The sequence below is a fragment of the Lathyrus oleraceus genome, chromosome 6, assembly GCF_024323335.1.
Source record: "Lathyrus oleraceus cultivar Zhongwan6 chromosome 6, CAAS_Psat_ZW6_1.0, whole genome shotgun sequence".
In the NCBI taxonomy this organism is placed as follows: Eukaryota; Viridiplantae; Streptophyta; class Magnoliopsida; order Fabales; family Fabaceae; genus Lathyrus; species Lathyrus oleraceus.
This window is the reverse complement of record NC_066584.1, coordinates 28718137-28734588: the sequence shown is the minus strand read 5'-3', so window position 1 is coordinate 28734588 and position 16452 is coordinate 28718137. Positions and strand designations below refer to the sequence as shown.

The 16452-nt window shown below is 26.0% G+C and overlaps 1 protein-coding gene across 1 annotated transcript; it reads right to left on the bottom strand.

Moving 5' to 3' along the window:
- Positions 1-763: 763 nt before the first annotated feature.
- On the bottom strand, positions 764-14557 carry LOC127093817 (probable polygalacturonase At3g15720). The gene is made up of 12 exons (XM_051032720.1): positions 14485-14557; positions 14084-14257; positions 13864-13973; positions 2591-2713; positions 2336-2473; positions 2105-2245; positions 1950-1985; positions 1651-1858; positions 1473-1557; positions 1290-1398; positions 1088-1192; positions 764-994 (listed from the first exon to the last, which is right to left on the bottom strand). The coding sequence occupies exons 1-12, from the start codon at positions 14555-14557 to the stop codon at positions 764-766; spliced, it is 1533 nt and encodes a 510-aa protein (XP_050888677.1).
- Between the last annotated feature and the right edge of the window lie 1895 nt (positions 14558-16452).

The following is a 16452-nucleotide window of genomic DNA, read 5'->3' as shown; positions in this document are numbered from 1 at the left end:
TATATTTGAGCAACCATGAGTTTTCCTCCTTCATTCTTAACAAATAAGGTCTTGTCAATGTCTCCCTTCCTGTATCCATTGTTAATGAGAAACCACATAACATTTGTTTCTGAATTGTGTGCTCACAAAGATGGTTTGGTTCTCCTCTCCCCGGGTTTTTGGATAATTCCAAACACTAACCTCCTGGGAAACCTGAAAAAATGTTTGGAATTGAATGCTTGAAACCACTTAACATTTGTTTCTGAATTGTGTGCTCACAAAGATGGTTTGGTTCTCCTCTCCCCGTGTTTTTGGATAACTCCAAACACTAACCTCCTGGAAAACCTGAAAAAATATTTGGAATTGAATGCTTGAAACCACTTAACATTTGTTTCTGAATTGTGTGCTCACAAAGATGGTTTGGTTCTCCTCTCCCCGGGTTTTTGGATAACTCCAAACACTAACCTCCTGGACAACTTGAAAAAATGTTTGGAATTGAATGACCCATTTTGAACTCAATAGATTTGCACCACATTGTGGAAAGTCTGTACAGTCTGGAACCAGTGCGTGTTCAACAATGATATGATTGAAACCATGAAGAACTTTAAATGTGGTTTTCACTTTGAAAACATGCTTAACATAAATAGTTGTACAAAGTCTTAAATCCAAGCTAAAAACTCAAAAACTACTAAACCTTGTTATTATTATTATTATTCAAAATACATGAAGTATGCAATAGCTGCTCAAGGAAGTTATAACGAAATACATAAAATGACAAACTGCTTTACGTTTGTACGCAGTGTAAGGAAGGTGAAACATTAACATTTGTTTTCCCTTTAACATTGTTGCATATTGTTTTACTTGGCTTCTTTGGATTAACTTGTGTAATGCTTATTTGTGACAAGTTAATATTGTCACACCCTATCTTAGCACAATCTAGCACAATAGGATTTTCACCACTGCATGTTCCATGAATATTACTAAATGTTACATCACTCACTTTAAGGGCCTCTTTCTGCAACAACAAAAAAATCATCTTACATTTTTTTCCACTTTATCATATAGTATGAACAAAATCAATAAGATGTAAAAGAGAAAGAATATGAACCTTTTCTGGAGTCCCCATGTAATGTTGATCAATCTCTATAGGATTCACTACATTATTGACTATGATTTGATCGTAAATGACGGATTTAACGTATCCACTCCCGCCCTTAAAAAATACAAAGAATTTTTGTTGATTAAATTTAAGAATCAAATTTAAAAAAATACTTAGAATTTTTATTTTTCAACTAAATTTGTAGCATTACTGGCCATGTCTTGATCCTTGCTGCACTAGAAGCTCCATTGAATGTGCAATTCTTGACTGTTATACTTTCTGCAAATTCTTCATCTTTACCACCTCCTAGACTTCCCACACTGCATCAAAATATAAGATAGGACAATTATTATTTTGTTATGGTTGGTTTACATTTTAGAAAATCTTGACATACCTAATGCCATGAGTAGTAGGTCCACATGTAACACGAGTGACATTGATGAATTGTGACCCTCCTTTAATAGCAATGCAATCATCACCTATATAGTCAAATTCATGAGTAACCAAAGATTGAAATTATAAAATCATTATAATACAAAGAATTCTGATTTTTTATTATAATATATATTTACCACTTTGTATTATAGAGTCCTGAACATTAACCCTAATTGAATTTGAGATATCAATTCCATCTGTATTATGACTATCTGCTGGCGCATTTATATTAATATTTGAGATTGTTACGTCTTCGCTATGGACAATGTATACATGAAATCCAGGTCCGTTTAAATGAGTGAGTCCACTTAATTGAAGTTTATCGCATCTTTCAAATAATAAAGCCTATTCATATGAGTTAAGTGTGAGTCTTTTGAAATAGAAGAAATAAGATAATTTTATTTTTAACAAATTTTAAAAGAAAAAACTTTCTAACCGTGGGTGATCCAACACATTCTTTGGGATCATTATACTGAAAATCAAAAAATAATATAATATATTGTTAGATTATTTACTAAACTATATTTTCTCTGAAATTTAAAAAAAATTATAATCTGATATATATAATTAATGTGTATGTTATGTCATTACATTTTTCCACCAATCATCACCCCTGCCATTGATCACTCCTGATCCATCGACTGTCATCCCATGGACAGTATGAAAATGAAGCCATCTTTTTGAACATGAACCCCATGCATTTCTCTTTGGTGCTAGTATATTTCCATCAATCTACATTATTTATAAATATTAAATTTATCAAAATTTAATCCAATTCATAAAAAAATAAACTATATTTGATAGATAGTATATTTTGTGTACCTTAATATGAAGATTTTTAGATTTGCAAGGACCTTTGAAAATTGTTTGATGCACAAGAAATGTATGTCCAGATGGTACAACAAGAGTTGGAGTCCCTTGATTTGCTCCACATAAATCATTCCATGCTTTCTCAAAGGCCTTTAGAAAAAATAATGTATTAAGGTTAATTAATGTAGATAATATACTAAAACAAAGATTACTTATATAGTAATAAGTATTGAAAAAAGAAAAATTATAAGAAAAATATGTACATACTTGTGTATCATCAGAAGTGCCATCTCCTTTGGCACCATATTTAAGTACATCAAAGGTATTTTCACCAAATGCAATCCATGAGTTGCAAAATACAATCAAAAATATCACAGTTATAAACCAGTCCTGCAAGATGAATATATGTGAATTAAATTGAAAAATTATTTGTAAAAATGAAATGAAGTATTATACATTTGTTACTAACCATGATTATACAAACTAATGTCTACACTTGCTTATAATTGTGATGTGATTGCTATATCTGTGTATATATATACAGCAACTTTTGAACACATTCATAAAAATAATTTCATTGTTGTTTAAGGAAAAATTTAATGAAGAATATTCTCTTTAAAATAAAGAATGAATAACTTTTATGAGTCAATAAAAGAAAGTAATTTTATGATATGCTTTAATATGGGTAAACTTCTATGAAATCTAAAAATCATTGTTATAAGTACAGAAAATTATAAAAGATTTTACTTGTTGAAATTAAGGAGAAACTTCGCCATAATTTTAGTAAATGACTTTCACGAGTATATGTTGTTTACTGAAATCATTAATTTAGAAAATTATTCATCAGTTTTTTTATTATATTACCATGATCATGGTCCATAATAGCCATTAACTATCATATCTCCTTGTTCAAAGTTGCTTAACATTATTATTGATCCGCCTTTAATTATCTTATATTAAGCCTTTTTAATGGGTCACTATGCCTTAATTGTAGTTATGATCGTGATTACATTTAATTGAAATTGAAATTTGTAAGTTCAATTCATTATTTTTGGAGGCCTCTTTATATAAAATTAGATGCATCAGTGCATATAACTCTCAAGTAAGAGGTGTATGAAAATGAAGTGATTTGAATAGACAATATCATATTCGCATCACAATAAATAATATATTTTACATTTTATATATATCATAATTTCGAAATCGATAACAAATTCAAAAGAAAAAAAATATATTATTGAAATGTTATTTGATCTTTATTGATAACTTGAATAAAGAGTAAATTTATTTTATTTTAGATATGAGGTTTTCAAAATTTGGAAAGCAGAAATCCGTTTCTTTAATACTTTAGTCTTTTTCAAATTGGGGGACTCGTCGGATTTGATCTATCCAAATGTTTCTTTTGCTAGGTCAGTAGTTAAAAAAACTAACTTTCTTATTATTATGAAGTTTCAAATATGAATTCACAAATCCAATATTCCTTTTTTTTTTGCTATGGAAGATTTTGATACATTTCGAAATTGAGAAACTTGGCATGATAAAATAAATATTCGATTCAAATTATATAATTATTTTAAACAAATTATATATTTTTAAATATTTTTTTAAAATAAGTTTTAAATTTAATAAATAAATGGAAAAAATAAAAATAATAAAACAGATTTAAACAACTTTAAAATTTCATATACTACTAAATAACTAATTTCTATTTTTTCAAAAACAATCACGAGAAAATATATATATATATATATATATATATATATATATATATATATATATATATATATATATATATATATATATATATATATATATATATATATATAACAAAACTACTGTTGGAAGAAAATTATATTTAATTTTTATAAACTTAAACTGATATTAATTTATTAAAAAATTTAATTATAATTTTATATTTTAAACACACTAATTTTAATAAACTAGTAATTAATTGTTTTTTATTTTAATTTAATAAAAAAATTATTAATTTATATCAAGTTCAATTTTATTTTTATTTTTTAAATTATATTTTATAAAAATAAATAATTTATTTTTTATCATATGCCACCCATTTCTAACTGAGTTCGAATTTTTGCAGATTTACTAATGTTACATAATCACGATTTCAATAATTGTAATATTATAAGAATCTTATTTTCTATACACTAAGTTATTATGTAATTAAAATATTTACATGAGACCATTATGATTGATAAATACATAAATTTTTTATGAAAAACAAAAAAAATATGATTGATAAATACATAAGAAAACATGCTAAAATTACCTGAGATAATAATCAAGAAAAAATATATGAGACAATCACGAAAAAATGCTACAAATATTTATTTTTATAAATAAAAAATATGAGACAATTATAATTGATAAATACATAAATTTCTTATGAAAAACAAAATTTTGCATTCTTGCTGAATTAAAAATATCACCAAAAGAATGTGAGTTAATGTTCAAAAATTATTTGTTCAAAATTTTATTCAATTTTATTAGTTATTTATTGTAGTTCATTACATAATTTATTTAAAATAATATTTATACTTTTTAGTATTTTGTTTGTCTTCATTATTATTATTTTTTCAAAAAAATATATATATTAATATTACTTTTCATATAAAATAAAAAATTTATATATTAATATTACTCTTCGTTTAAATTTTGGAAAAATTAATCGGTATATATTTTTTTAATGCCAATTATAAATTCATATATGAATATATGTTATAGGGACCTAGACTACTTAATTTTTTATTATTTAATTTATTTTTTCTATTAAAATAGATATGTTCAACGGGTCGAGACTACTTAATATGTATTATATCTTTTATAGGATTCTTTTATTTATTATTATATTATATTTATTTACTATTTATACGGACATTACGTGATCTGTGCAAACATACGGGTAGATGATTATTTTATTATTTTATTTATTTTTCTACTAAAATATATATTTTTGACGGTGCGAGATTACTTAATTTGTATATTTTTTATATGTATTTTTTACCATCATTATACTATATTTATTTACTAGATGACTACTTAATTATTTCATTTATTTTTTTTATTAAAATATATAATTTTGACGGATTAAGATTATTTAATTTATATATTTTTATATATATTTCGTAATCATCACTATACAATATTTATTTACTATTTAACAATATTATGCGAGAACATATTATTTTTTACTAATTTACAATAAATAGACATAATATAATAAATATCATGATTAATTTATTGAATTTTATGGTGTCATCATCGAACATTGGATTAAGACATCATACAACATAATTGTAAGATCATGTCACTTATTCTTAGTTGACTTTCAAAAAATATATATTTCACTTTCTAAATTTCCAGATAAATCTTATTTTTAAATTAGAATAATAAAAAAAAAAAGAAGTTGATATTTTCAAAATAGGGTTAAATTTTTTTTTTACAAAAAAAGTTTATAGGTTCCTTTTTGAAACTATTCATATTTGAGGAGTGTCATATATATACTATTTAAAATTTATATCTCAAATTAATATTGTCTATTATTTTAAATTTAATATAATATTTCATACCTTTATGACAATATTTGTTAAAATACTTTATTCTTTATCACTCAGACATGAGCTTTTTTATTTAATACCGGAACTAAAACCAAAAAAGCTCCAATTTATAAGGAGGATTCCTTTGCATAAAAAGGATTTCCCACACTTCTATAAAGATCAAAGACTACCACGTTACGTTACTAACTGAGGATTTAAAATGAATAAAGTTATCAATTGAATATTAATCGTGGATGAATAGAGAAGAGGAAGAAGAAATTCAAATTGCAAAATCATTTTATTTTGGATTTAGTCCTCCATTCCATTATGTAATTTATACCTATGTGTTTAATTTAGGTTCAATTTAGGATCAATTGTATAAATTTTTGGGAAGAAAAAAAACCTGTCATGCTAGAGGTTGACGACATCGTTTTTGATCAAATTCAAAATAAAATCAATTATTAGGGACTTCAACAAAAAAAGATTTAGGAAGTAAATAGAAACGCATCAACTTATAGGACCAACAAACTATTTAATCTTATTATTATTATTATTATTATTATTATTATTATTATTATTATTATTATTTTCATAATTAAATAAAAAATATTTTAAAACAAGGAAAACAACAAAAATTGAAGGACATAAATTACCACACAAAAAATTCACAACGGTTTATTTGTGGTGTTGCGGTGGTTTAAACAACAGTTAATTCTAGATTGCGACGGTTTTTCAATTGTTGGAAAACCTTGCATCACAAGTTTGTTTTGTGACACGTGTGAAATTTTATTTTTGATGGTTTATTGAAACTACTTCTAACCATCTCATATGTGAAATTGTGACCGTTCAAATTGTCGTTATTTCATTATTTATAAATCATTTTAATACCTTTTATAACAATGTGTTTTGTTGACAAGTTTTGCTAGATAAGTTTCCATTTATACACAATTTATTTAAGTCGAGGGTGATTGGGGATCCTAGTGGAGTTTCATGTCCTGTGTAGGGGGGATTATGATTTGGAAAAGGCTATGTTACCAAGAGCTTGAGAAGCCTTCCATATCTTTTCAGTCTCTAAAATAGCTCCAGTGTTGATTTCCTATTACCGATCTTCAAAATCAGCTCTGATGTGATTTTAAGTTTAACTTCATCTTATTTGTCTTCTCTGTGTAAACATTTTTTTAAGTTTAACCTCATCTTATAATATGGTTGATGTGAAATCAATGGATGGATATTCATCTTATAATATGTTTGATGTGAAATCAATGGATGGATGTTCATCTTATAATATGTTTGATGTTTAAAATCAATGGATTAAAGTTCAGCTTATAATATGTTTGATGTGTAAATTCAATGAATTAAGTGCATCTTATAATATGTTTAACTTTGAAATTTATTTGAGTTTAAGTTCATAATATCTTATAATATGTTTGATATGTGATATTTAATGAGTTCATAATATCTTATAATTTGATGTTTGATGAGTTTAATCTTATAATAATCTTAAATATATATTTAGTTATTATATATTATTTATGGAATTTGGTATTTAATCTTATGGATGAGTTTAATCTTATAATAGTATTAAATATATATTTAATGAGTTCATATATTATTTATAATAATCTTATAATAATTAAATATTTGATTTTTTAATTTTTGATATTTTGAATTTTAGAATGGATTTTGTTGATTCTAAAAATATTTATTTAAAGAACTATTTGGGTATATATGTGAATCTATTGTGACAATTTGTTATGTATAAATAATTAAAATGCATCTGATTTAAAATTATTTTAGCATGATTTTTTTGTTATTAAATTTTATTATTATCAAATGACATCCTAAATGATTAAAACCTACATTTGTGGGTAGTGTCTTGTGAATTTGAGATCCTCCATATTTAATTTCTTAAAATGTCTAATAATTTTGGTTGAGTTGGTTGATACAATAATTTGCAAAAATAATTTCTACTGTGCAAATTTGATTTAATCGAAATTACAAAAGACGCTGTGTTAAATTGTTAAGGTCGGTCAAAAGAAAGACACAGTTTGATCGAAAAATTGCATACTTGTGATTATAAATATGTAGTAATTATTAATTTTATTCATGTCGATAATTATTGATGTAGTAATTATTAATTTTATTCATGTCGATAAATATTTCTAGCAATTGATGTTGTTGTGATATCAACACATTCAGTATTTTTAGTGAGTAAATTTTACTTATTTTGTTGTTTTCTTTTAACTAAATCTAACTTACATATTAGCAAGTTTTAATATTATTTCTCTCTCTTAAAAGTTTTAACTTTTAGGATTGAAATGAGAACAATAACATGTTCTTTGATCTACATCTGTAACAATGACGGTGAAAGTCACAATTCAGTATTTCAAAGTGAAAATAAATTATAGTTAGTGAGTATGCTAAAAGTTTTATTATCATAAGGTATGACATTCTAGGTTTTTTTATTTAACATCTCCTTTTAATATATAAAAGTTAATTATCATCATAATTACTTAATTACCCTAATTACAATCCATAATACAGCTATTTTCATGTTCCTATAAGTAATTTCGTACTAAACTCTATTTATACTACTAAAAAATATTACTGTTATTTTATTGTTGTTGCAATCTTATCATTCCAAAATGAAATCAATATTCTGAAATCAAATTAATTATTATTATAGTTTTTTTGCCAAATATTATCGTTACTTGATTTTCTTTAAATGACAAAATGAATATTTAATTGTATAATTATATGTTATTAAATTATAACTTTAAAATTAAAAATAACTATTTAATATAGTTGATTAATATTAATTGAGTAATTTAATATTATTGTTAATTTACCTACCAATTAATTATTATTATTATTATTGATATTTACCCGCCATATATGATAAGAATATTTTTAAAATTTAAATAGTATATTTATTATTTGATTTGATTTGATTTGATTGAGATCCAAACTCTATAAATTAAAATTGGTTACTTATTATGAACAATAATATAGGGTCATTCCAATGTCAATCTATTATTAATTGAATTTTACATAGATGTAATTTTGCAATAACACGCTGGCATATTTATCTTTGCACTAACATATTTTATCCTTTCAACAGAATAATTATAGTAAATACGTACATTCTAGTAAATACGTACATTCTGTATACCGATCAAAAGCAATAAAACTGTTTACAGTAAATAAAAATATAGAATAATATCTTAAAATTCTATTCTATTTGATTATTCATTTACTTATTACTAATTTATTTATTATATAAAAATATATCAAATAAAATTTTAAATATATGTTGTGTCATTAGCATTTATTTCAACTTTTGATTTATTATTGATTTTTTATTTCAATGAATTTTTCTTTAAATATTTATGATCATGAAGAAATTAGACTATATTTTTATTTACTGTAAATAGTTTTATTGCTTTTGATTTTAATACATTTTTATTATAATTTGGTATACAGAATGTACGTATTTACTATAATTATTCTGTTGAAAGGATAAAATATGTTAGTGCAAAGATAACAGCGATATAAGATTCAATATGTCAGCGTGTTATTGCAAAATTACATCTATGTAAAATTCAATTAATAATAGATTGACATTGGAATGACCCTATATTATTGTTCATAATAAGTAACAGATTTTAATTTATAGAGTTTGGATCTCAATTAAATTAAATCAAATCAAATAATAAATATACTATTTAAATTTTAAAAATATTCTTATCATATATGGCGGATAAATATCAATAATAATAATAACAATAATAATAATTAATTGGTAGGTAAATTAACAATAATATTAAATTACTCAATTAATATTAATCAACTATATTAAATAGTTATTTTTAATTTAAAGCTATAATTTAATAACATATAATTATACAATCAAAACGATGTTATATATGTGTAACATCAAAGGTTGGATCCTTTTCAGCATTTTGCCACACACCTCTATCAAATTTATATACTCTTTTTTTTTCCAGGTTATTAGGTTTGTAATTTTATAGTCATCTAAATTTGCAGTTACATTAATTTTTGAATTTTTTTTCAGTGAAAATGAGTAGAAAGGTTGATTCTTTGAAAGACATCAATAACTCAAAAGAAACTTGGCGTCTTGCTGTTCGAATAATGGATGTTTGGAGTGTTGTGAATAATAAGGGTATTGAACATTTGGAGATGATTGTTATGGATTCCTTGGTAAATTGCTTTTCTTTTTTTAAGTATAGATTTTTGTATGATAGTTAGTAATTACAACAAAATATTTTTTTGTATAACATTTGTTGATTTGGGATACAAAGAGGACTTCCATCATTTTGCATAAAATTGGAGCATGTGTTATGTTGATTGAGGTTCATTTTCAAATGAAATGTGTACACACAAAAATTAAAATTAAATAAAATAAATTTGTCAAATTTAGACTAGATGTGAGTGAAAAATGTGATAAAATAAATTACCTATTTATACTACTAAAAAATATTACCGTTATTTTATTGTTGTTGCAATCTTATCATTCCAAAATGAAATCAATATCCTGATATCAAATTAGTTATTATTGTAATTTTTTAAGGTTGCGGGCAGGTTTTGAATCAGCACTTCCTAAAAGGTTGCGGGCAGGTTTTGTATAAACCCAGTTTTTTAAGGACCAAAGAATTGTACGAAGTTAAATCATTTTTGTTGCTGGGCTTATTTCTCACAATTTTAACTAAAATTGTGAACCTTTTCTTTCAATATCTTTTGTTGCATTTAAACCTTACTGTATCAATTGCAATTAATTTCAATATTTGGTAGTATTCATTACTATATTTTAAAACAAATGAGGTTCTGGTATTTCTTTTACATGGTTTATGTATTTTGGTTAAATAATCATTTATTATGAAGGTTAATATTTGCGCTTTTATACCTCAAATTAGTAACAGATTGAAAAATTTCATCCATTACTAAATAAATATATTTTTATTTCTTATGTTCAAAATCTCAATGATAAATGGAATGTTTATTCATAACATTAACAATGGAATGTTTATTATATATCAATATATCAATAAATTGTAAAAATATTTTTGTATTATATTTTTTGATTATTTCCTTAATATAGTATACAAAAAAATTAAGCAAATTATATTACTATAAATTAATAATGTTTTACTTTATTATGTCCCAAACTGGAAAAAATTATTTGTGGAAATTTTTTGAACCCATTTATTGATCATTTAACATCCATTACATTAAAAAAAACTATTATGCAATAAATTTGTGTACGTTGATCCAACCATATATATATATATATATATATATATATATATATATATAGATATATATATATATATATATATATATATATATATATATATATAAATAAAAAGATATATTATATTTTAATTTTTTTAAAATAAATTATTGCACTTGCGCGACCCGTGCGAACGCACGGCTCCTTTACTAGTATTATTAAACATGACATAAATTTTATCATATTTTCTTATTTTAACCTAAGTTGTTTTTAAATTAATAAAGAGAAAGACAAACTCTCATTGGAGAGCTATGAACTCATTAAAATTAAATAAGTAAAGAGAATATCTTTAGTGTTTTTGTAATATTTTACTCTTCCTAAAGTGTCATAATTTTTTTACTATCGGGTAATTTGCTTGAAATTCAAAATTTATTATTCTCTTTGCACAATTAAGTTAAAGATATGCAATAAGGACAAAGCAATAGAAAATAAAATAACATTCTAGAAAATTAGCAGAAATTATGGAATTATAATATGAACTGATAAATGTTCAATAATGTTTAAATACACATTAATATGGAGTCAACGAATCCGATAAATATTAATATCTTTTAAGTATTTGGTAGTGTTTTGTCATTTGCTTATATTTTTATTTGAAAGATAATTTGGTGAATCATTATTAGGATCAAATTTTATTTTTTTAATTTATTTTTAAATAATACAATTTTTATATTAATTTAAAATAATGATTCAATTTATCTTTTAAAATTTTAAATATTATTATATTAGAGTCTTTCAATTATGACCTATGAAAATATTGAAATGTTTGAGAAATAAAATATTTTGATCCCACAAGTTAAAGAGTGTTTGAAGGGGAATCTTCAAAGTTTTTTAATCCCATAACTCATATAGTTACTATTAATATAGTAAATTTTGATCCTCACAATAGCATTATGGTTCTTTCTCTCAAGCATGGTAAATTGATTTAGGATGATCTCACTCAACACTCTGAAGAAATAGGGCATCATGTGTTAGAAAGGGTTGACTATAAAGAGAATGGTTAAATGTGTTTGTGGTCCTCCTAAATATCTCAAATTTCATTTTTAGTCTCACAAAATATTTTCTTCAAAGAATTGTCCTTCTAAAAATTTGTATCCACATTTTTGGTCCCTCCTGCAACTTAGCAACGGTTTTTACAACTTAGCAATTGATTTAGCGGCAGTTTATTGCTTGGCGATTGAATAAGCGATAATTTTAATGACGGTTTTAAATATATATTTTTAAGAGGATCATTCTTTGAAGAGAATATTTTGAGAGGGATTAAAAATGAAATTTTAGATATATAGGACCATAAATATATTGAACCCTAAAAAGAAATCAATTTGATTTTCTTGAAATTCTCTGTATGTTTAGTCACGACACTCTTTCCTCATCATATGTTTTAGAACTACATGAGATGAATGCTAAGACTGTATTTCTTAATATAAATATTAATGAAATAATATGGTGCATTCGTGAGAAACTCTGTGTCAATACCCTAAATGTTTATGATTTGCAAATTAACAAAATTCATTTATGAGTTAATAAAGTTATCTCTTTAGAGAAATCACATAGTCTCGTAAGTTAATTGTCTCATTTGATTTTGAGATAAATTGTATGACGTTGATTATCTCATTTGGTTTTTAGATGAATATGATGAGTTAATTGTCTTATTTAATTTTAAGATGAGTATTTTAAAGTTAGTCGTCTCATTCGGTTTTGAGATGAATAAGAGAGAAATTGTGAATATTATTAAGTCGGTGGGAGTAAGTTTATGTTTCTTATATAACATGTCTATTTTATTTTATTAAGTGAAAATTTGTATAGTATATCATGCGAAACCAAGAAATCTCTAATAAAAATTTAGCTATAGAAGATATTGGGAACACCTCTTTTGCATTAAGTTCTTTTGGTAATTAGAGATTATTCTCAAGGTACCTTTCAGATATCACAAAAGAGTTTCATCAATGAGGTTGAAATTAAATTCAACATGAAATATAATAATCTTTGGGATTTTTAATTACTAAGAGGGATTATTAGGTCTCAATTATAACTAACTTAAAGTAAATTTGAAATTTTGAAATTTTGAGTATTTTCCTATGCTTTGGTTGTAAGAATTTTATATATGATTTTTCTTATATGTATATGGAATATGTGCACATTTGAACAAATTAATATTGAATTGTTGAATTGAATATAAAAAATATGTTTGACTCTGATATTTTAGATGTCGAATAGGCATTCTAATACCGAATAAATAAAGGTAATTATTTTGGAACTTTGAACCACAAGATTGGTGAACAATGGTGGAGAGAATCATAATGTAGAGATAGAGAGAGAGAGAGAGAGAGAGAAAATTGATGGTGATGAGTAATTACTGCATTAACCTAGGATGAGAATAAATCATATACATTTATAGAAAGGTTACAACATAATTACAACATAATTGGGATCCAAAACAAACAAGTGAAATAATAGAAAAAAGCAAAACCTCGGATCGTAATCGGTTACACCATTTGGTTAACCAGTTATAATTGACAATGAATTAAATTTCATTAAGTGGTAACCGATTAACGTCTAATGCTAACTGATTAATGCAAGTCTTTGATATCTCTAAAATTGAGATGCCCAAGACGATATTATCATATCCATTTTTATCTACTTATTGCATTAGCAAGACATCTATGCTCCAAAACCTTCAGCTCAACCTTAAGGATTCTATTGCTAGCCATATGTGTTTTAAGGACCAAAGCTTCTTTTGCATCCACAACGTGCAGCCCATGTTTTCCATGTGAATCTTGTAACCCTTCTCAAGTAATTGGCCAATACTTAGAAGGTTATATTTTATTCCTAAAATGCACAAGACATCTTTAATCAAGGAATGTCCATCATCCATTCTCATGATCAAAATATCACTGATCCCATCGGCCGCTAGAATGGTGTCATCCGTGAATTTCACTTTTTTCTTCATGGCACGATTGATTTTAATATGCCAATCTTTCCTCCCCGTCATATGAGTTGAACAACTCGGGTCCAAATACAACTCTTTGCTGCATTGAACTCCTTTCATATTCGTCATGGTGTTTTCTTCTGCATGTAAGCAGTTAACTGTATCATTCAACTAATTACAGCTCAATTTTGCAGAATTACTTAAAGTGTTGTTACTGTTATCCCGCAGTTTCCTGCTGCTGCATTTTCCTTCCGTGATCATAGCCAAGAGTGTATTCTCTTCATTAAAATCTTGTCTTGCAATCTTGGCTTCATCCCCTTGAGGTTCCTTCTTGTTCTCATTGCACTCTCTTGCAAAATGAACGAACCTTTGACACTTAAAGCAGTGCTCATTGCTCTTGCCCAACCTCTTCTTTTCACCTCTAAAGTTGACTTGACCATCATTTTTTTGCAGTTGTTATCTCCCCTTTGACAAGTCAAATTATTTTAATTTTGAGGTTTTCTTCCACCAAAATTCTGAAAATTTCCTTTACTCTTCATGGTCTATTTTCCTTTTGATCTTTTGTCCTTCTCGTTGAAGCGAGCTTGCAAAGCAATCTCCGCCTTTGCCTTATTGAAATTTCTCTCCTCCATCCTTTGCTCATGAGCCTCAAGAGAGCTTTGCAGCTACTCTTTGCTCATCGCTGCAATATCCTTCGATTTCTCAATCGCCCAACTATATTGTCAAATCTTGGTGTTAAAGAACGCAAGATTTTTACAACAACATGTTGCTCCTTAACAGTTTCTCTGCATGCCTTTACTTGATTCATCAACCGAGTTATTCTCCTTGTGAAATCATTGATTGTCTCATTTTCTTCCATTTGAATCAATTCGAGGTGAAGATTGTGAGTTTGTAACCTATCCACCTTTTCCTTCTCAACCCCTGCATGGGTGTTCTCCAAGATCTTCCACGCTTGCCTTGACGATTCGCAATCACCAACTTTCTCAAAGTTGTCACATTTAACATATTGATGGATCAAAAACAGCACCTTGAAATCTTTCTTCTTCTCTTCCTTATGTGTTGCTTGTTGTGCATCTATTACACCCGCAACAAGAGGAGTAACATCATTCTTGATCACTTCAAGAACATCTTGGTAACCAAACAACACCTTCATTTGCTTGCACCATTTGTCGTAATTCTTTGCATCAAAGATAGGTAGGTTTGTAGGGATTCTTTCATTGGAAACAGAATTCATGTTGCACATTAGGTGTTTGTGGATCAGAACCAAGCTCTTGATGCCAAATGTTGGAACTTTGAACCACGAGATTGGTGAACAATGGTACAGAGTATTGGAATATAAGGAGTGATAGAGGAAATTTGAGAGAGAGAGAGAGAGAGAGATAATTAAGGATGAGAAGTGATTACTGCATTAACTTGGGATGAGAATGCATCATATACATTTATACAAATGTTACAATATAATTGGGATCCCAAACAAACAAGTGAAATAGCATAAAAAGCAAAACTAAGGCTCGTAACCGGTTACACCATTTGGTTAACCGATTACAGCTGACAACAAATTAAATTCCATTTGATGGTTACCAGTTAGCGCCTGATGTTAACCGGTTACGTCTTCGAAAACTTCATTTTTCCTGCTACTTCAGAGGTGGTTCTGGCATTGTTGTAACCGGTTACACCCTCGTGTTAACCGGTTACAATTACCACTATAACTTTCAACAATTATTTATGTCATTAAGTTACAATTTAATATAAGACTTTGAAAGAACACTCAAGTTATATTGTGTTGTAAGACAGTCCTATAGTGCTTCGAGAATAGATTTTAAAAGAAAATATCGAGAATATTGAAATATTTTATATTTAAATATTATTTCATTATTATATTCTAAATTATGTGGGCATATGTATTAATATTAATTATATTAGTTATTTATCATATTAATAGTCCTAATTTGTTAAATGGTCAAATAAAGTTAAAAAAGGTTAATTAGATCTTTATTTAATAATTAATTAATTAGATATGAGTTCAAATATGAGTGGGTGTCAGATGGTTCATTTCAAAATATTAGGAATCATAATTAGTCATCACACTGTATATAGGCTATGGTCCCTAATATATTGCACAACAAGCATATTATCTCTTCTCAGAGTCGAAAGAGTGTTTAAGGTATTAGGAGTATCGGTTGAGGAATACCCACAAGTCAACAAGTGTTAATCACTTATCTCTATATTTTTGCGTTTCAAGATTACCGTTATCACTACCTACAAAAAACTCTCATTTAATCCGTCCAAGTATTCCTATAATCCTTAATAATAACTCATAGACTAACATGTCACA

Bases quoted from the DNA above. Each gene is read 5' to 3' on its own strand.
- LOC127093817 (XM_051032720.1), bottom strand. From the start codon at position 14,557: ATGGTCAAGTCAACTTTAGAGGTGAAAAGAAGAGGTTGGGCAAGAGCA. The intron at 13,974-14,083 runs GTGATATTTTGA...TTACTTGAGAAG, and splicing joins TCTAGCGGCCGATGGGATCA to GGTTACAAGATTCACATGGA. The intron at 2,246-2,335 runs GTACACAAAATA...TAAATAATGTAG, and splicing joins CTAAAAATCTTCATATTAAG to ATTGATGGAAATATACTAGC.